The 20,472-nt window shown below is 41.2% G+C and overlaps 1 protein-coding gene across 1 annotated transcript; it reads left to right on the top strand.

Moving 5' to 3' along the window:
• Positions 1-754: 754 nt before the first annotated feature.
• LAMP2 (lysosomal associated membrane protein 2) lies at positions 755-18,514 on the top strand. Its single transcript, XM_065410408.1, has 9 exons — positions 755-863; positions 6,235-6,353; positions 9,042-9,252; positions 9,917-10,078; positions 10,937-11,148; positions 11,815-11,934; positions 12,373-12,451; positions 13,959-14,126; positions 16,108-18,514. Exons 1-9 carry the CDS (start codon positions 785-787, stop codon positions 16,245-16,247), a joined length of 1,290 nt encoding a protein of 429 aa, XP_065266480.1. The 5' UTR covers positions 755-784; the 3' UTR covers positions 16,248-18,514.
• The last annotated feature ends 1,958 nt before the right edge of the window (positions 18,515-20,472 follow it).

Raw genomic sequence — 20,472 nt, 5'->3', positions numbered from 1 at the left:
CCCTGACACAAAGGCTTTACACCCTCCACCCCCCCGAATTGTACTTCTTTGTTCCAAAGCATGGGAGCGCTAAAAACTTCTTCAACACTTTCTGATAGGGGCAAAAGAATGTATTTTTCCCTACTGTCATTCTGAGAAACGGCTGAACCGTTTTGGATGAAATTAAAAAAAAAAATCAGCCTGAGACACACACTGCATGGAAAATTTAATCCCAAACAGTTAAAATTTGGCAACATTATAAGCAACTGAAAATGGGGTCTTAGAATGGGAAGTGTTAGGCAACCTTAGTAGGTGGTGTTAGCAGCCCTATATTTTCACTCTATGCATCCGAAGAAGTGAGGTTTTTACCCACGAAAGCTTATGCCCAAATAAATCTGTTAGTCTTTAAGGTGCCACCAGACTCCTTGTTGTTTTAGCAGCCCTAGTAATTAGAACACATTATATTACATTACTCCTCTGTTGGGGAATGATTTTTGAGGGATTACAGTTATTTCAGCCTGATGCACCCTTCCCCTATAGAGATAAAGTGCAGCTCCTTTTTCTTACTCTGAGATGGGAGGAAACAGGGAGCTAAGCCCCAGTCGTATGTTGCATCCCTGGTTTGCCACCTGCCCGCCCGCCTCATTTATGAGGTGGACTACACCTGTGACCCATAAAATTGGCGGCGGGGTGAGGCCGGCTCTGTGATTGGCTGCCCGCCGAGTGCACCTCCCCGTCATATGACCGGCCTTGCGCTCTCCTTGCGCCCGTCCGTTCGTCTCGCAGAGCCCCGGCGCTGGTGACTATGGCGACGCGCAGCCCCTGGCCGCGGCCCCTCAGCCTGCCCTGCTGCTGCCTCCTGCTCCTCGCGCTCGGCAGCCCCGGTGAGCGCCCGGCCTGGCTCGGCGGCCTCCGCGCGCCCAGGAGGCGCCGGGCCTGGGAGAGGCGGGGGTTGGCGCCTCAGCCTGCGGGCGGTGGGGGCGAGACCCTTGGGGAGGGGTCCTGCCCCGGGGGCTGCGGCATTCGGGGAGAGGCTCCGTGAGGGGAAGGGGGCGCCCTGAGGATGTGGCTATGGGGTTTCGGTGGGGCGGCGCTGTGGCGCGGGGGGGTGCCTGGGGATTTTGTGGGTCAGGCCCCTCTGGGGGAGGGGTGTGCTCTGTGCGGGGTGTCAGGTGGATGGGGGGTAAAGGGAGTGTTATTTGGGGGATCCCTGGGGGGGGGCAGGGGTGCGCAGTGGGCGAGGTCTGCGCGCGCAGCGCGGGGGGTGTCCTCTCTCTCTACGGCCAGGAGTTGCATTGCTGAGGTTGCACACAAATGCACGAAGTCCAGGCGCTTATTTAATCCGGGGCAGGCAGCCCCACCAGTAAAGACCCTGGTGCAAAGGGCAGTGGGAGTGGGGGGGGAGAGGTTCATACACTCAACCAGCTCTGCTCGGTCCTTAAGGATGGTGCTGGTCGGTAGCACTGAAAGGGAGGAGAGATGAGCACTTGTTCCACTTGTGTGGGAGCTTAAGTGGTGTTACTTTTCTGGTCTCACTGGGCCAGTGTGCTGTGCCTTGAGGTGGTGACTGGGCTTCAGACAAAAGCATAATACAGAAGGTTCAACACAAATTTCAGTTCTGGCCATAACTGAATTTCCTGCGTCTTCTGTGCTAAACAGGCCCAGGCTATGTCTACACTGCACACCTTTTAGTGACACTACTGTGCCCCTAAAAGGTGCACAGTGTAGCTGCTCTTTGTCGGCAGGAGAGAGCTCTCCCGCCAACAAAAAATGTCACCCCAACGAGACCCAGTAGCTTTGTCAGCAGTAGAGCTCCCGCAGACAAAGCGCACTTCACACCAGTGCTTTTTGCTGGTAAAACTTTTGTTGTTTGGGGTGGTGGTGTGGGGTTTCCACACCCCCTGAACAGCCAACATTTTACTGCCGAAAGTCCAGTGTAGACAAAGCCCCATCATGTCTGTGAAATGCTTCTTTAATCCTCCCTAGTCTACCTAACTGCTTCTCTTTCTTTGTTTAATAATGTGGCATTTCAGTTTTGACTCCATAATATAAGACCTGGTTTTTCCCACACCACAAACTCAGGCTAATTTTTGTTTGTTTTTTGTTTTTTGCTACTGCTTTAGATAGAAGTGTGTACCTTGATGTAGGGAGGACAGTCATGGGCCTACCAGTTCCAACTCTGTATATTCCAGATGTGCTGTCCTCTGCAAAATTAAAATGACCACGAATTTGATCTCTTCTAGCTAGTTGCACTCGGAACTTGTCAATGCTGTTTCTAGGCACAGTGTATTGATATCTTTACTGAATTGTGCTATCAGGTTAATCTTCTGACTATAATGAAGATATTGTAGTTGCTGGCCTTGTCCTCCCCACAGGGATAGGAGAATAGCATGGAAAGGGATATGGGAGAAGTAGCTGTCTTTTTGTCTTGTATATCTCAAAATTTATTTGGACTAACAAAATATGCATTTTGACGACTTTCTGGACTGTTGCATTAATCTTGCTTTCTACTTAAAGTACTGGGTATTCCAGAAGAGCAGTCTAAAACTGTCTGTAACCATAAGTACCTGGACAAGAGCTGCCGCCTCTAAAACATGTTCTTTCTTGTAGCCAAACCTGTCTCTACAGTTTTGCAAGTCCAAATAAGCTGCCAAGCAGAAATCAAAACTGTACAGGCTATGCTGGAGTAGTACTCTGCTTGTTAAAGTTAAGTGGCATCTTTCCCCACACCTTACTAGATGCATGTGATTCTTCATGTAGTGCTTTTGGTGCACTAGCCTTTCACTTTGGGTGACTTAATCCAAAGTGAGAGTGATGTATGGTCTCCACCAGACAGCTCAGCATATGAAGCCCCTTTCTCAAAGTAGCTTCCCTCTTTTGGATCAGAGGAGCCTGAGCTATACGACCAACTTTTGCTGGAACAACTATATCAGTCACAGATCGCACTTCATCATACCCCTTACTGACGTAGCTATTCCAGCAAAAGTTTTGTAGCGTAAAGTTCCTCCACTTGCTACTGCTAGGGTTACCATATTTCGGGTTCCCAAAAAGAGGACCCAGGTTGGGGGGGGGGGGGGGGGGGGAAGCTGGGGGATACTCACTGGAGGTGGGGGACAGTGTTACTCCCTGTCATGTTGGCAGGGCAGCTGAAGCCCTTTGGGGACCACTCCCCCAGGACTGGGGGGTGGGGGGAGCTGGATGGGTGGGATCCAGCAGCTGTGGTTTGCAGAGGAATGGACCAATCAGATGCAGGAGAGAGACCAGTTGGCATTCTTTCTGGGCTGCAGCTTGTTCTGCTCTGCAAACCCGTCCTCCTCCTCTCCTCTCCCCCTTCATGTTTGAAAACCCCGGAGAGAAAAAGCGGGCTCAAAAAAGAGGTTATGTCTGGAAACCCCAGACATATGGTAACCCTAGTTTCTGCTGCATCCACCACCACATCAGAACAAAAAACTTTTCTCGTTCTTCTGGCAAAGCAAGCATTGTTTTCCAATTTATTTCTGTAGGTCGTGATGAGTGAGTTAGAGAACATTGGCTTGAGTATTGGGTATCCAACTTACCCTTTTGAGTAGGGATCACCCTACGTTCAGGCATCCTTCATAATCACTAAATAACCTCTAAAAAGACTGATCTTTCCAATAAGTAGAGGATGTTGCTCTAAATTCTGCTTCCATTCTGCTCTCTTATTGGAATAGTCCAGCTGCAAGGCAAAAAGATAATTTTTCACTTCAGTTGCACCTTTATCCAAACATCTTAGCCTTTTATGAAGGTGCATAAGTGGCTTTCTTCATCTGTAAAATGGGAATGAGGCATAGAGGCAAAGAAACTTACTGGAGCAAGTCAGTAGCACGAAATAGAACTGAGTCCTTGCTATGAGTCTCTTGCCCAATCCATGCTGTTTTTCAAGACAGTATGAAGATAGTAATTACAGAGCTAGCATGTGTTGTGCTCTGTGGCTCATCAAATATTTATCATGAACATTTTTCTTTTTAACAAATTATGCTGTGGACTTGAATAACAACGCTGTGATGTAATCTCTGATGGTGACAACATGAAGATTATGGAGTTGTATATAACTGCTACTCTTACGTTTGTACCTCTTGGCTTGATTTCCATGCGACAACTTTTTTACTAACATCTTGCTATAAGACTGCTGTCAAAACGTCCTGCTTACTTATATAGAGCGGGAAATGGTGGTGACGCTTTCATCTAGTAACACTAAGCATCCCTCTTGCTGAAAACCACATCGAAGTGCAACTTTCTGTGACCGGGTACAAATGAGTTTCAGCGATCTGTATTGGTAGAGCCTGGAAACTTGAACAAGTTCTGGTAATGATTAAATGCAGAGGCACTTGGAGACTCTGTAATGGCTGCAATCACCTAAACTCAAAGCTATCTAGTAGCATATCATGTGGTGTGGGCAAGAGCATAGTGAAGGGAGGTGACATTATGGAGAGGCTAAAGAAAAACATGTCCAGTAGTGGGAGCAGGTGTTTCTCTAAAGAAAATGGGTGGAGTGAGTATCTGGGGGCTGACTAGTACATACAAGGTCTAGCAAGGAAGCTTGGAGACTTACTTAAAAGACAAGGTTTTGCAACTCCTTACAGCTCAGTCACTGCTTACGTCCGCTCTAATGAGGGTTGTTTTGAAACCTTGTACTTTACTAACTTTTTTTTTTAAAGGTGGTGGTGGCAGGGAGAGGGAAGATGGTTGTATACCAAAACAATAAACCCTTAAGTACTAACATTCTTTTCTTGGCGAGAGTGTTTTTTGACTGGCTTTTCTGAACACTGAAGTGTCACTAACAAATTACCATGCATCACTGCATAGGCAGGCTGGCTTATTCATTGCAGTCCTTGGACTAAAATTTCTCAAAACTCTTATCCTTTTGGATAAACCAAACTGGAATCTTAATCACACACTGTACTATAACCTTGGATCCAAATGCAGATCAGTGTTATCTCCCTAACCTGGTGTAATCTCTCTACGTAGAAAGAATTTGTAGTGGTAACAAGTACAATTTACTTGTTCCAAAGTTCCTTTGATAAGCTTCACAAAACTTGGTCTTTGGTACTACTCTTGCCATAGAAAGTGTATAAATCAGTTCTGGCTTGTCAGTAATGATAGGATATGATTCAGACAGGTTTTTCCTGGCAGTTTGAGTACAGTCCTCTGAATAAAAAGAAGATAATATTTTGAAAACAATGGCAAACTGTAGTCCAATATCATCAAAGCTGATTTACCTGTCAGCAAGTAGGGAGCTTGCAAGCTGAACCAGTTCCCACTGTTAGGTTTGTGTTTGGTTTTTTTGGTTTTTTTTTTAACAGTGCATCTCAAAATGCCTTTGAGAATAATGTAGTCAAAAAAATCCTCAGGGTTTTGTGGAAAGGAACCATAAGGTGACCTATGCTATTAAAACAGGGCTTGTGCTCTTTCTACCTGGAATGCCTCACTTTTTATATTGGGCAAGACCTGCATTTCTAACCTCTCTTCTGAAGACTGTGGCCAGCTGGCGAGCTAGTAAAAGTATAATAATGCAGATATCAAGAAAGTGAAAAAGGGAAGTGAGAGTTGTTAGACTTTTAAACACCTGTAGCACTGACAACCTATAAAGAGTCAGAAGGGAAAATAAATTTGCTATCCAGGCTCTTTAGTTAAAGTCCAGAAACTCAAAACACAATTTAAAAAAGGCACAAACACTCATCCTTTGCAGGTCATCTTAGGTCATAATTGTTGATAAAACAGACCATAATGACTACTTACAGCCATTATCTCACTAACTAGTTCAGGGAATCTGTCTTGAAGTATTAAATAACTTCAGTGTTAAAACCTTAGTTAAATGTGTTATTGACATAACCTCTTAAGCTTTGACAAGCTGCTTAGCTCATGCATCAAGTCCAAGGTGCTCAAACTTTCTAAACTTGTTCTTGCTTTCTAGCTGCTTTAAGTAAAATGCAAATTCTGCAGAGCTAAATTTGCCTACATCAGACAACTGATGTGCAAAACATTCCTTATGTAACAGGACTGGATAAAACTCCAGAACTCTTCTGCAATTTTAATTTCAAAATCCAGCAGTTATATCCTATTTCTAATTCTAGTATTAAAAATCACGTAACTTTCTTCATGTCTCTAGCAAAAAGCCTGGAAGAACTTGCTCTGTTTACAATCACAAAATGTTTTAATGAATGAATTTGTGAAATATACAATAAAATGAAGTATCAGTGTCTTGTAATCAAACAATTACTATATGTATTACAGGTTTTTTCCAGTCACATGCAGTGGAAGTAGATGTGAAAGATCTCTCCAATAATACGTGCATCTATGCAAAATGGATGATGAGCTTCTTGATAAAATATGAAACAAACAGTAGTGAATATGTAAGTACTGAATTTAGTGATAACTTCTGCTGTTGTATGTACTATCCATTTCACTTCTCTGTTCAGTCTTGAGAAACTTCAAAACAATTACCCTTGTAGCTAGTTCTGGTAAGGTTGAAGAATAAGTCAAGCTTACCTCTTTTAAATAGCTGATCTCAACATTTTTTTAAAGGGGCAGTCAGGGTTTGTTTAAATAACTATGTAATATGTTACTGAGTTGGCATATTACATTTTATTCAGCTTGGACAAGAGGTTAGTTTGACTTCCTTGCTCTGTCTTAGCATGGTACTCTGAGTTAACACTGGGTAATATTAAAACTTAAGATATTTTTGTTTGAAATAACTCATTAAACTCTAGTGAATCATGTTTAACACTAAAACAAGGGCTTTAACCTACTTGTTTGGGGGCAATTAGGAAACTTTTGAATCTCCCTATATTCTAATCTTCCACTCTTTAAAAACTTCTAGTTCTTATTGTTGCAAACATCGCTTTTCAAGTGTAAATTAACTGTCTTCCTGAGTCTCGATTAAGCAACAGTTGCACTGGATCACACTTTTCCAGCAGAACAAAATTGATGTAATTCTTTAAGTCTTCACTGCTATTATTCTGAGCATGTGGACAAGAGTGAAAATAAGGTACAAGTTTCATTCTTCAGGAGCTTGGGAAAAGGCCTGGAGCAGGCTGATCCAGAAGATAGGCAGGAGGAATGGTAGAGTAGCAAAGATGTTACAGCCATCACACTAGCAAGGAGGCTCTGGTGCGGGAACAAAGAATGAATGATCATTTCTCATTCCAGCTAGGTGGGTAGTGATCATAATTCATTACAATGTCTGGGGATACATGAAGCCAGAAGCTATCATTCTGCTCAGGAACAGCATGCTTTTTCCAACAGGTTTTGAAGGAGGATTGGCTTTTCACCTGGAAGTGGCCCCTGGACACTTAGGAGGGGATGGGGCTGGCTTCATCTTAGTTTAGTTACAGTGACTATTTATCTGGAACACTTCTCAAACCCCATATGAGGGGAATAAGTGAGAGTGAGAAGAGAATGTCAACTTTATATTTAAAAAAAAAAAAAAGCAGTGAGTTTGGGGAAGATAAAGCATATAGTAAAGGAAATGGAAGAGGAGAGAAGAAATAGCCACTGAATGTTTCAGGGAGAGATGCCATGATCTATTAGTGGAGTGAAATCCAAAAGGGTAAAAAGTATAAAACATAGCCACTTTCTGTCTCAAATTTTTTAAAGATTTTTCTCCAGCTAGTGGACTAAGTATCAGGGTAATAATTTATTCCCAAGCCCTTACTAAAACTGAATGACACTGCTCAGTCATGCTTAGGGCCTTACCAAATTCACAGGTTTCAGAGTAGCAGCCGTGTTAGTCTGTATCCGTAAAAAGAACAGGAGTACTTGTGGCACCTTAGAGACTAACAAATTTATTAGAGCATAAGCTTTCGTGGGCTACAACCCACTTCTTCGGATGCGCATCCGAAGAAGTGGGTTGTAGCCCACGAAAGCTTATGCTCTAATAAATTTGTTAGTCTCTAAGGTGCCACAAGTACTCCTGTTCTTTTTACCAAATTCACAGTCCATTTTGGTCAATTCCACAGTCATAAGAATTTAAAAATTGTAAATTTCATGATTTCAGCTATTTAAATCTGAAATTTCAGTGTTGTAATTGTAGGGGTCCTGACCCAAAAAGGAGGGAGGGGTGTGTGTGTGGGGGGGAGGTTTGCAAGGTTATTGTAGGGGGAGTTGCAGTACTGCTACCCTTACTTCTGCGCTGCTGCTTGCACTGCCTTCAGAGTTGGGTAGCTGGAGAGTGGCAGCTACCGTCTGGGAGCCGAGCTCTGAAGGCAGAGCCGCCACTAGCAGCAGCACAGAAGTAAGGATGGCGTGGTATGGTATTGCACCCTTAATTCTGCGCTGCTGCCTGCAGAGCTGGGAACCTCAGTCAGCATACACCGCTCTCCAGCCACCCAGCTCTGAAGGCAGTGCAGAAGTAAGTGGCAATACCACAAACCTCCCAAAATCTTGTGGACACCCCCCCCGCAACTCCTTTTTGGGTCAGGACCCCACATTTGAGAAATGCTAGTCTTCTCCCTATAGTATAGGGTAAAAGTACACAAGACCAAATTTCAGTCTGTGTGGCATGTTTTTCATGGCTGTGAATTTGGGTAGGGCCCTAGTCATGCTTCATGGCTCTACTCAAGCCTGTAGCAGGTTCTCACTCAAAACCATAACTGTTAAGTGTGGTTCTGGCCTCGCTACCCATACTGAATTACTTCAGCTAAATATCAGTTTTCCTGAGTGTGAGTGACCTTTGAAGTTACTGCTGTAAAGTACTGTCTAAATGCTAGGGTGTAGTGTCTCCTCCCCTCCTCTCTTTCCCTCCCCCCCCCCCCCCCCCCCCGGCAGGTTAAGACCTTTGGCTAGATCTTTCAACTCGTGTTGTCTCATGACTGAATCCATCACAGCACTTTTCGAATTCAGATGGTGGTAAACTCTAGAACAGTGTGTATAATGGAGTAACTTTCTTAACCCTTCTATGAGTTCAGTTCTCTGTTCCTATTTCTTTGTTTACATTAGGAATTGTTATATGGAAGCTTCCACTTCAAGATTATGAAACTTTTCAGGGAATACTCCAGCATGAGGAGAATGTCTGTCTGAATTAAGCTACTTTTTTCTTCTAGAAAAATGTAACCTTAAAGCCATCTACTAATGTAACGCATGACGGAAGCACCTGTGGCAATAACACACATGCCCCATTACTAGCAATACAATTTGGAGCAGGTCACTCTTGGAGTATCAACTTTACTAAGACTAACGAAACTTATCAGGGAAACATCATCTCATTTACCTACAACACCAATGATGCAGTCTTTAAAGATGCTAAAACAAAAGGTAATACGGGGGATTTTATCTTGTGTGGCTGAGCAATGACTACATTAAAGATAAATGATGATGATTATTGCAATATACCATCCCTCTAATTGGTTTTTATAGCTACTCATTCCTCTGCCCCATCCCTTTCTTACAAGTGGTGCAGACCAATAAGAGCGTCCTATGTGTTTTTATGAATGTATTGTAGATTCTAGTTAATGTTTGCAGTAATCTACTAGACTCTCCCTCAATATGGATGGGGAAAGGGTTGTTTGTTTGTTGTTCTTGCTGACTTTCATGTGCATTGGCCAGTCTCCAAGAACACTAGTGTTATGATACAAATTGTTACAATGTACAACACTTTACTAAACATGAGAGTGCATCTTGGACAGCTGGTTGCAAAGCACTAACTTTGGACCCCTTTCCTGTACCTTAGGAATTTGAAAAGGCAGCATCCTGCTGGGAGGAGCAGTTCCTTTTCCGAGATGTGCTTAGTTAGCTTTGTAAGCTATAGTACCACTCTACAATACTTAATGGCTATGTGAAGGGGCGAGGGGGGGGGGAAATGTGTAGCAGCGGTGTTAAAGTGACTAAACTTACAGGAATCCTGCTCCTTGTATTGATTGTAAACTTCCTTTTTTTCTGTCTAAAACACATGAAGAGTAATCTGTATTCTTGCTCATAGGACCAATTACGATTGTTGTAAATGACACTATGCATCCAGTCCAACTGAATACTGTCTACAAATGCCATCACCTTGACTCTATTGAAGTGGCAAATGTGTCTCTGTTCTTCTGGGATGTCATTCTGCAGGCTTTTGTTCAAAATGGCACTGTTAGTAAACATGGTAAGTCACTTAAAATTGTGTGTGATGGTTCTGTATCCAAACTCCCATTTTAGGAATGCAGTACAGAGTGACTTTAATGTTGTAAAGTAGTGAATCACTGCAATTTTTATAAGGAATTGCTGCTTATCTTGCCTAAACTCTTGAGAACCAACATGAGTATAAACATCCATTATCCTTGTTCATATCCTGAACCAGCCGCTGATTTGAAACAAGATCAGTGGAGCAGACTGACTTGGCAGTCTGTATAATACATTGGTCAAAATGCAGTTCCTAATGAGTATTTTGCTAGCTGACTTGGGATTTTTAAATACTCTGATCCCTGAACTAATTGTACCACTACAACTAGATCATATCTGAGTCTCACGGTACCTCTGTAAACAGAAGTCCTACTGCCTCTTAGTCCAGGACTCAAACATTTTGAGCCTCAGGTGTCCAGTTCAACAGTGACTAGCAGGTAGTCTTCCTAAAGAGCACACAAAGCAAGTATACTGCACTTCAGAGGCTTGTTAGGCTTCTTTCCTTTAGAGCCATTAGCCTGGCCAGAACTTCCTCTGCCCACGGTCTTCACCTGCTATGCTGCTCCTAACTTTGCCAGTGCAGAATGGAACTAGCTTACCTCTTCGGTTACTGTTAATGGAAAGACCGTTCTGTTTGCAATATTGCACTGTTACTGCATGCCTTGATGCTAAAACATCAAAGATTTGACTAAAAAACTCTGTAGGGGGCTTAAAAAGCCAAAATACTCCCTCCACAAAAAACATGACAGCAGTGTCATCTGTAACAAACAACCTCGGACAACTGCTTAATGTTAGCAAAAATGTATCTTCATGCTAGGAAGTCACACGCTACTTTTTTCAGATTCTACATGTGAAGCTGATAAATCTACTGTTGCACCTACCACTGTTGCCAACTTAACTACTGCACCTATCACTACTGCTTCATCACCTCTGCCAACTACAACTTCTAAACCAGTGGAGAAACCACTCATTGGAAACTATTCTCTTAAAGATGGCGATAAAACCTGTCTTCTGGCTACAATGGGGCTGCAACTGAATGTCTCCCAAGAGAAGGTGCTGTTTTTAATATCTTAAAAGCAAAGAGGAAGAGTGCGGCAATATTTTCTTGTTTGCAGAAGTATGGATACATGACTAGAGCCTCACAACTTAACCAATATTTGGCATTACCTTTAGTGGTATGAATGTCCCCCTCTAGTATACATGTATCAGACCAATCAAGGGATACTATCTAGCTCCAGAACTCTGCCTACCTACCTTTTAAAATGGTAACTTGCTGAGGAATATCTTGATATTGTAACCTGAGCAGGGCATTTCAATAGCTTTAAGGCTGGTACCTGCAGGTGCTCTGCTTGGTTGCAGAGGGAGCCCAAATTAAGGCATCTGATTGCCAGAGCTGTGCTATTATCTGATGCACAAAATAAAGGAAGGATCTGTCTTCAGCTCCATAAAAGAGCTGAATGGGAGAGTGTTAGTGGGCAAGATTTTTCCCCCCTCATCTTGTCCAGTACTGCTAACCTTAAGTGTCACTTAAATAGCTTGGCTGAACATGATTCAGTTTACCCTAGCATGAAGACTCACCTTGTTTTATGATATGGTCTTGTCAAGAGTAAGACTAAACATTGAGGGGGAAAATAGGGAGTTCCCTTCTGACAGCAGCAGAATGCCTTTTTTGAACAGCTAGAAGCCTCTTGACTAATCAATGTTTGGTTTTAATTTCAGCCTGTTTTGATTAACATCAATCCGAAGACAACTAATGTCACTGGTAGCTGTGGCAACACATCTGCTACTCTGCGATTGAGTGACAGCAACAGGACGTTTATTGATTTCACCTTTGCTGTTGTAAGTAACATATTACAGTTGAGCACTAAGCTTCCAATTAAATCTTCATTTCTTGTGTCTAAACACTTGGCACATAATGCCTGTATCTTAAAAGCTTCTTACATACTTGATTGTCTCTAACAGAGTTATATAGGTGGCTGGTATCTTACTCTACAGGTGAAGCAACTGAGTCTCTTAATTGACTGCCCAAGGTTACCTATTGGCAAAATGAGGATTGTGCTCTAGGAGTGTCTGGTTCCAGTAACATGCTCAGTACACTAAATATGCTCTCTATTAAATGGACCGCACTAGTGTGTACCATTTGTTGGTAAATGCTCTTTCACACTTGTAGTTTAAAAGCACATACTGCAGAGGCAATCTTCTAAATATATATGTACTTGTGTGTATGGGATAAACCCTTCAATTTTAACACAAATGGGCTTTTTTTCTCTTAAACAGAAAAACACAAGTGCAAACACACAAAGATTCTATCTGAAAGAAGTGAACATCACGCTGATCAGCTCTATAAATGGTTCTGGTAAGATACTATTTGGCTTAGAGAGCACTTCAGTGTTGACTGCATTCTGTCTATATTTAGCAAATACTTGTCAACTAATTTTTTTAACCAATACTAGTTCATACTCCATGGTCAAATCTACAGTGACTAGCTATAGTAACAAATTGTCTACATTTGCTTTAGAGATTGCCCTAACTTGCTACTTTCCTTATCCCATTTTGGCCTTGTTACAACTGTGTAGCACGTATCCTTGCCTACCTCTGAAGTTTCCTGAAGTGCAGTAAAGTTCTTAAAAATCCTTCCTTGGGAAAGGAGATACACAGCCACATTGCTGACAGTCTTTAGTATGAGCACCCTAAGTGAGCAGTTCTCATTAATAGGCACAGCAATATTCTTTGTGAAGAGGTGCAACCTATAAGGCTTAAGCATATTCTTCCAGATCAGCAGTTCTCAAGCTATGGAGTAGGAGGTACAGGAATTTTTCAAGGGAGCACAAACGGTGTCCTCCCTTCCCCCCAACTCTGGCTGGCAGCTGGGGCTCATGCAGAAGGACTGTGCACACCCAGGAGGCAGGGTAGGGGATAAAGGGGACTGCAGGGGAGGGATGGACGGACTGCCTGACTCCCGTGGGCAGGAGAGGACAGACAGATGGACCACTGTGAGTGGGCTCCACCAGTAGCAGCACAGAAGTAAGGATGGCAATGAGGCACTAAGTCTGCTGTGAAAAGTGAATATCACTTTTCACAGCAGACTTAATGCCTCATTGCCACCCTTACTTCTGTGCTGCTACTGGTGCAGCATTGCCTTCAGAGCTGGGTGTCCGGTATATGTACCTGGGGTCCAGCTATAAAGGACTGCAGACACAAAAAAGGGGTCTGTGATGAAATAAGTTTGAGAACCACTGTTCTAGACATTTTGTCTTACACATCTAAGGTAACTATTCTTCTGTATGGAAGGAAAACTTATCTTTCCTTCCGCGTTCTTCTTGATAACTGAGAATTCATTCTGTAGCATTTCAGAAACCAAAGTGTGTGTGTGTGGTGTTTTTTATTTATTTATTTATTTATTTATTAATTTAAAAATTCTTAAATGTGGTGGCTTTTGTTTTTTGTTAAGTGGATCATGCTGGCCTACTAATATGTTGGCAATAATCTCTATAATAAGAGGCCTCAGACAAAGTTTAGACGTGTAAACAGTTTATACTGTTGCAGTGATGAACTGCAGGGGCATGTATGAGTAGACTAGTGACTTAAATCTTCTGAAACTGTACCAGCTTTAATTATCCACCCCTCTTCTGTACTGAACCGGACTTCCTGTAGTCCACAAACTTGTTACTCTCCTTTAAAGTGCTACATAACCACATTTCAGAGGAAATAATGCTGAGCAATAGACTCAGAACCTTTCAGCTGAATAGGCTTATGATCTTGGTAGTACACCCTTTGAACAAGGCACTCTCGATAAATAGACTTTTTAGTCCATAGAAAACTCATCGACAAATGTCCGTATTAGAATATTTTCTTTTTTTAAGAACCTTTAAATGCTGGAAACAACAACCTCAGCATCTGGGACACCTTCCTGGGCAGTTCCTACATGTGCCAAAAAGAGCAGACTGTTTTGGTGACTGAAGATCTTCAAATACATACTTTTGATCTGAGGATTCAGCCATTCAAAGTACAAGACAACAAGTATTCTAAAGGTAAGAATAAACCCAAATCAAGCAGACTTGTAGGGTGCTCTAACAAGGTTCACAACATAGGAGTAGATAAAAGCTTTATAGATACTAGCATATCTAATCCATTGGCCAGTACTTTATTTTTGCTTAGGCTAAAATGACTCTCTAAAATTTCCATTTGGGAAATGGCACCAGCCTTCTATCCTGGTTGATATGAACACCTTGCTTTTATCAATGTTTTGTCCTGGAGAAACCTCCCTTTTAAAATAAATAAATAAATAAATCATACCACGAACTGGCAACAGCCCCGTAGGTTTATACAAAAGGGCCTAAAGACATTGACTTTATGGCAATCTCCCCCTCCCCTCACAGCCATAGAGAACCACTGTTGACTTACTGAAATCTGCAAATGCTGGTAGTGAGGGAGACTGCCCAGAGTGCTGCAAGAAATAATGGGATGAAGCTTGGAAAAAGAGCATTTCTGCTGAATGTAATCCAAGCTCTTTCTTATCAGACTGGAGGGGGAAAGGATTATTCAAGTGATAGGGGTCCAAAAAACTGGAAAAAGTTCTTACTGCAAAGTACAACCTTGCATTGGCCAGGGGTATGGGAAGACCTAATCTGTCTCCTCACTAATTCTGAAGAGATGCAGTATAAACAGTTCTAGTTCTCATTGTGGAAGGCCAAATGGGCTTCTGCATAATTCTGTAAATAGTACTTGAAAACTAGGTATATGTTACAGTAGTGCTTGCAGCCCACTTTTGGGTTTAGATCAGTTTGTAGACTGATAAAATATGTAAGTTAGGATGGGAGGTGGAAGTGTGCCTTTAAAAAAAAAAAATCCAATTTTAAAAGTATACTGAAAGACTTATCATAGTAATATAGATAGATAGATATTGGAATTGGAAAAGGTTCAGGAAAGAGCAGCAAATGACTAGGGGTATGGAACAGCTTCTGTAGGAGGAGATTAATAAGACTGAGGAGGTTGGGGGGGGGGGGGAATATGATGGAGGTCTATAAAATCATGACTGGTATGGAGAAAGCAAATAAGTGGTGTTTACTTCTTCTTCTTCTTCTTCTCATAACACAAGAACTAGGGGTCACCAAACAAAATTAATAGGCAGCAGGTTTAAAACACACACAAGGAAGTATTTCTTCACACAGTGCAGTCAACCTGTTGAACTCTTTGACAGAGGGTGTTGTGAAGGCCAAGACCATAACGGGGTTAAAAAAAATAACTAGATAAATTCAGGGAGGATAGGTCCATCAATGGCTATTAGCCAGGATGGGCAGGGATGGTGTCCCTAGCATCTGTTTGCCAGAAGCTGGGAATGGGTGACAGGGGCTGGATCACTCGATTACCTGTTGTGTTCATTCCCTCTGGGGCACCTGGCATTGGCCACTGTTGGAAGACAGGACACTGGGCTAGGTGGACCTTTGGTCTGACCCAGTTTCAACATTCTTATGTTAATGTTGAATTCCTTAAATGCTACTAAATGAGTTCTGATTGCAGTTGGCGCTCCCTGTTACAGCCACTTCTTCATCCACATGTTAACTTATGACCACTTCAGCTGGCTTTTCAATACTGAAACCACGTTGCTTTTGAACTCATTTAAAATATCTGTGTACACACTTACGCTAACCAGGCTTTTTCTAGCTTTGTATTTAAATCTCCAATAGAATTGTGATACTGCAATTCAAGTTTATTAGTTGACATAAAAACTTCTCCTCTATAATGCCTTCTCTAATGCCTCTTAAACTTTATCATTTTAGTAAATAAGCTACTGTATCCAGCAAAAATGCCCCAATCTAACTATAAACTAGCACTTAGGGAAACTACCTATGAATCTGTACAGTTTTCTCACTAAACTATACAGGTATGATAAATACTTGCTTGTAACTTTGAGCCTTCGTGTTAGGGAAAATATTTTTGTTTCCCAAGAGAGGTACAATAGCATGCTGTTTCTTTATTTATTCCTTGTCACAACCTTTTTCTCATCTACAGCCCAGGAGTGTTCGCTGGATGATGACACCATTCTAATACCAATTATAGTTGGTGCTGCTCTTGCGGGCTTGATTGTCATTATAGTGATCGCTTACATAATTGGCAGAAGAAAAACCTATGCTGGATATCAAACCTTGTAAATCTGAATGTGATCACTGTTCCAGTTTCACTTTAATGAAGCAAGTGCAAGTTCCCAAATGCAAACAAACCACTTCAAGTAAACATTTGCATCATCTAATTAGGGCTGGAGACTGTGGGTGCTTTGTCTCTTTTGGTGTTTGGTCAGATAAAACAATGGGAATGTAACTCTACTTCCTGGACTAAGAAAAACATGGGGTTTTGTAGCTGTACTCAAAGTAGCAAATAAGCCTTATTTGGCAAATTATTAGGTAAAGATATTACCTGCAAACAATTACTTGGGATTCATGTCTGCATGTTACAAATATTAACAGTCTGAAAAGGGAACAGTCTAAATTAGGGCACTATTATGATGCATTGGGCAACTTGTAAAATTGCATTAAACTTGTACGTGTCTCACCTGCATTCCTTAGTTACTGTCACAATTGCAGGGTAACCTGGCTGCCTTTAACTGTATATTAAACCTGGAATGCTTGCCAGGGACTTGAGAGTGCCTAGTATCTCTTTTCTGGCTCATAGTACTAAATGCCATACTAATGGTTTTTCAAGCAAGTTTACGTTGAAGTGACAGTAGTAACCCACTTAATTCCAACAAGAGCTGCAATAGCTCCCTCTTATTTTGGTAGCTTCAGTAGCCATTCTTATAGTTAACCCATTCATTTAGATATGTAAACTTAAAAACTTCAATTGGCATATCTGGGAGTTAAAGCCCAGTTTCTAAATGCTTTAGAGAACTGTTGTGCACAAACGACCAGAAACCTAGTGCCTGTTACACCCTGGCATCCCCGTAGATACCAAAACAGACAGTTCTACTAAAGTACTACAGTATTCCTGCTGGCACCAGTTTTAAAAAGGGAATAAGAACCTTAAGTATTTCTAGAATTTAAAGGGCACTTAACTTTGTATCATATCTTGCACAGAAAGTCTGTCTTGCTCACTTCCTTTGAGTGATGTGTGTTAAAGAAGCTCTCGGTTTAATAATCCAAAATCAGTTGTCACAACTTCAGCTGTTTTTAAATCTCCATATTAAATCATTCTTTGCTAATCAAAACTTGCATTGTAACTGTCCCATGATGGCATTTCATCTGCTGATTCATGTACTTTGTGCTTAATTGTGTGCTGTGCAGAGATGTAATATTGTGCATGTGTGTAGGAGTTACTAATGCTGTGAAGAATGCAAAAGTAAAGCATAAGTCTGAGGCTGACACACTGCACCTTTCTCCTTGCTGTTTGGAGTAGGTCCTCTGCTTAAAACAAAACAAAGTGTAATGCAATTGGACTGTTCCTTAAACTGCAGCTATATAGAGACTAACCCTCACTGTATATCTTTAAGTTTCTCTGGTCTCCTAATCAGTGTGGTGTAATTCAGAGTGCACTGCCTAAAAAAGGTGGCCTTTCCTAAAAGGAATGAGTTTTGTGTTATAGACAGGGATTGGTCATATTAATGAACATAGGACAAACTGAGTTTAACAGGGAAAGTTGGTTCATTTTTCTTAATTTTGGCTTGGAATTGTCATGGTAATAGATGCTTATTAGGGGTATACAGAGCTGCTTGTGGCATGTTTGGTGATGCTCTCTAAAAACAATCGGTAATACTAATTTGGTTTTCAGTAACAGATTTCATAGTGACTAATGTATATTTAGGACTCTGACTAAAAGAGCAAGAATGGTTGAATAACTCTTATTAATGCTTGTTGCAAGCAGAACTCAGGCCTTAGTCTAATATCAAAACCTCTTAAAAATAAATAAATAAAAATGTAAATGGAGGAACTAGCTTCAAACTTAAATTTTTAATTTGAGAATTTCTCCAAAAACATAAATTGTATTAAAATATCTTTAATTGCAACAGTTCTTATAGAAAGTCTTTTTGTAGAACTCCAGTGATTGTTGGTGTTTACATGTGCCAGTTATGTACTTTTTAACTAGCATTTATCACAACTATTTTCTTTGTCCATCTGATGTCTTAAATCTCCCAGGTTTCTATATGCCAACTCTATTCCTGAATTTCAGACTAAACTCTCACCTTCTCGTTGAAGGTGTAGAAATGTTATTTAGGGAAAACCAGTGGATTTGTTCAAGAAATTGGCTCTGATGAAAATAATACCAGATCTGGTGTGCCGGTAACTGGCTCATGTAAACATCTAAGTTTCATGTGTCTGCTTAAACTGTTTAAACCACTAGTTCTCTGTATTGTATTTCTCCATAGGGACTTGCTTGTCAGTTTACTCTACATATTGCTTTAAACAATAAAGATTCTTCTATTTCTTAAGGAACCTTGGTAACTTTTTTTAATTAAAGCAATGATTTCTTGAACTGTAGTGATCACTTAAAAATAGACTTCTTGACTAAAATCGATTCTTACTTTAGATCAGATTATCCAACCTAACTGTAGGACCACCTTCCTTAATCTTCTCTTCTGTTGCTTAGTTCTCTCTGCATCTTTCTGTAACATGCTAGGAGGGACTGTCTGCTTATAGACTGTAGTCTTTTTCTAACCACTAGTCTAGATATTAAATCACTTTCGTTAGAAGCTTGGCTATCCTACTTTAAACTTGTAGTGAACTGTAGAACACCTCCCTAACCAAGTAGACTTACAAAATCTAATTTCACTAGTCAAACTTAAACTGATTGAAGTATTAGTCTTGGCTATAACTAAAGCAGCAAATAGGTCAGTGTCTCTTACAATTCTTCGCTTTGGGAGTGGCTTCTCTTTAGCAAGCCTAAATTTACCTGGGGTTAACTTCAATCACCAGAAGTGGAGAAGCTGTAGGGACTTCTTTCTCTGAAAATTTTGCTTGCTTGGTAAGAGCTCTTCCTGTATGCTAGGATCCATCTAAGTCCTGCTCATAGGAGAGGGGATAAGCTTTCCTGGAAAGCTGCAGGAAAAATGCTATCTGTTGCTGATTCTGCTAGTTCAGTCTCCGGCCTCAATAAGATTGTAAAATTACATCTATAGGTTTCCTCATTGTTGGATACTCCAGGTGGTCTAGAAGTGGTGGCATGCAACGCTCGTATTGCATAAATCTGTCCTTCAGAAATCCATAGAGCAGGCATAAAATTCATTCTGAACAGGGGAGACTTTTCTCTTAATGTTTTCTGTAGTTAATCAAAAGCACAATACTTGAGGTAAATGTGCTTTCTCTATTGCTTATGATTAGAATGATCACCTGTGCTGCTTGTCCTAAGTCTCCATAAGAGCTTTTTGACCAAACAAACAGCTATATGTCCAACTAATGGGAAAATGCTGGGTATGCAGATGATGTACTCTGCACTGTAGAACCACGGTCTTGTCTCCTTACAGATTCAGTGCTTTAGCCAAGATGTCACACCATGCATGAATAATGATGCTGTAGCATATGTCCCCTGTTTCAAGAGTAAATACTAAAATGAATCTTCATTTGCCTACCCCTGATTTGGCAGAGGGACCACACATCTAGTGTACACAATTGTATTGGTGATAGTCTGACAAGGGAGGAGGATGAGTAAAATCAGATTCTCTTTTGACTCCTGGCTATTGGCTTGGGGTCAATCAATCAGTAAAATCTCACTGCCTTTCCTTTCAGGCTTCATTAGTCAAAGTCCATGCTGTGATTGAAGTCTCAACGGTTTTTGACTTCAGTCTACAATGCCAGCACATGCATCTTAAACTCAATCTGAGCTCAGTGAAGCTTTACACAACTTCTTCAAAACTATCTAGAAAGTTAGGTTCCTCCAAGAGACACTCAGCCTAAGTCTAAACTTAAATGGAGCTTAAGCATCCTCTGAAAAATATCTTCAAGGATGAGACCGTGGTGGTAAAATTGCAAATTACTAAATTTGCATCTTGTAATGAACTTGCTCATCTTGCAGTGCTAAAACTCAGGTGACTGTATTTGTAGTCCTCAGCTTTTGTTCCCAAGCATTTTACTCTTAAATAGCTTTAATAAAGAAAAGTAGGTTATTCACATCTTTAACTGAACTACACTCAGATGCAAAGTAACAGTTTTCAACATCACTGCTTTCTTTCTATTTAACTGTGAAAGGTCCGCCCTAATATTCTGACCAGTGGTAAAAAGTCCAAGACTGGGTGTGTTGGAATAATATATTGTGTAATTTCATCATACACAAAATGGATTCCAGAAACTTCATGTTCGTCTTAAAAATGGGGAGGGGAAGCATTGCAATCATCTTTATTTATAAACAGGGTCTGGTTGAAGGAGAGCTCTAATGCTGGATGGGAAGCTATGT

The sequence above is a fragment of the Emys orbicularis genome, chromosome 9, assembly GCF_028017835.1.
Source record: "Emys orbicularis isolate rEmyOrb1 chromosome 9, rEmyOrb1.hap1, whole genome shotgun sequence".
NCBI classification, from domain to species: Eukaryota; Metazoa; Chordata; order Testudines; family Emydidae; genus Emys; species Emys orbicularis.
The sequence above is the reverse complement of the archived record's forward strand: the minus strand, read 5'-3'. Positions and strand labels throughout refer to the sequence as shown.

Excerpts from the sequence above, each read along its gene's own strand:
- LAMP2 (XM_065410408.1), top strand. The coding sequence starts at position 785 with ATGGCGACGCGCAGCCCCTGGCCGCGGCCCCTCAGCCTGCCCTGCTGC. Across the intron at positions 864-6,234 it reads CCTCGCGCTCGGCAGCCCCG|GTTTTTTCCAGTCACATGCA; the intron begins GTGAGCGCCCGG and ends TATGTATTACAG. Across the intron at positions 9,253-9,916 it reads TAAAGATGCTAAAACAAAAG|GACCAATTACGATTGTTGTA; the intron begins GTAATACGGGGG and ends TCTTGCTCATAG.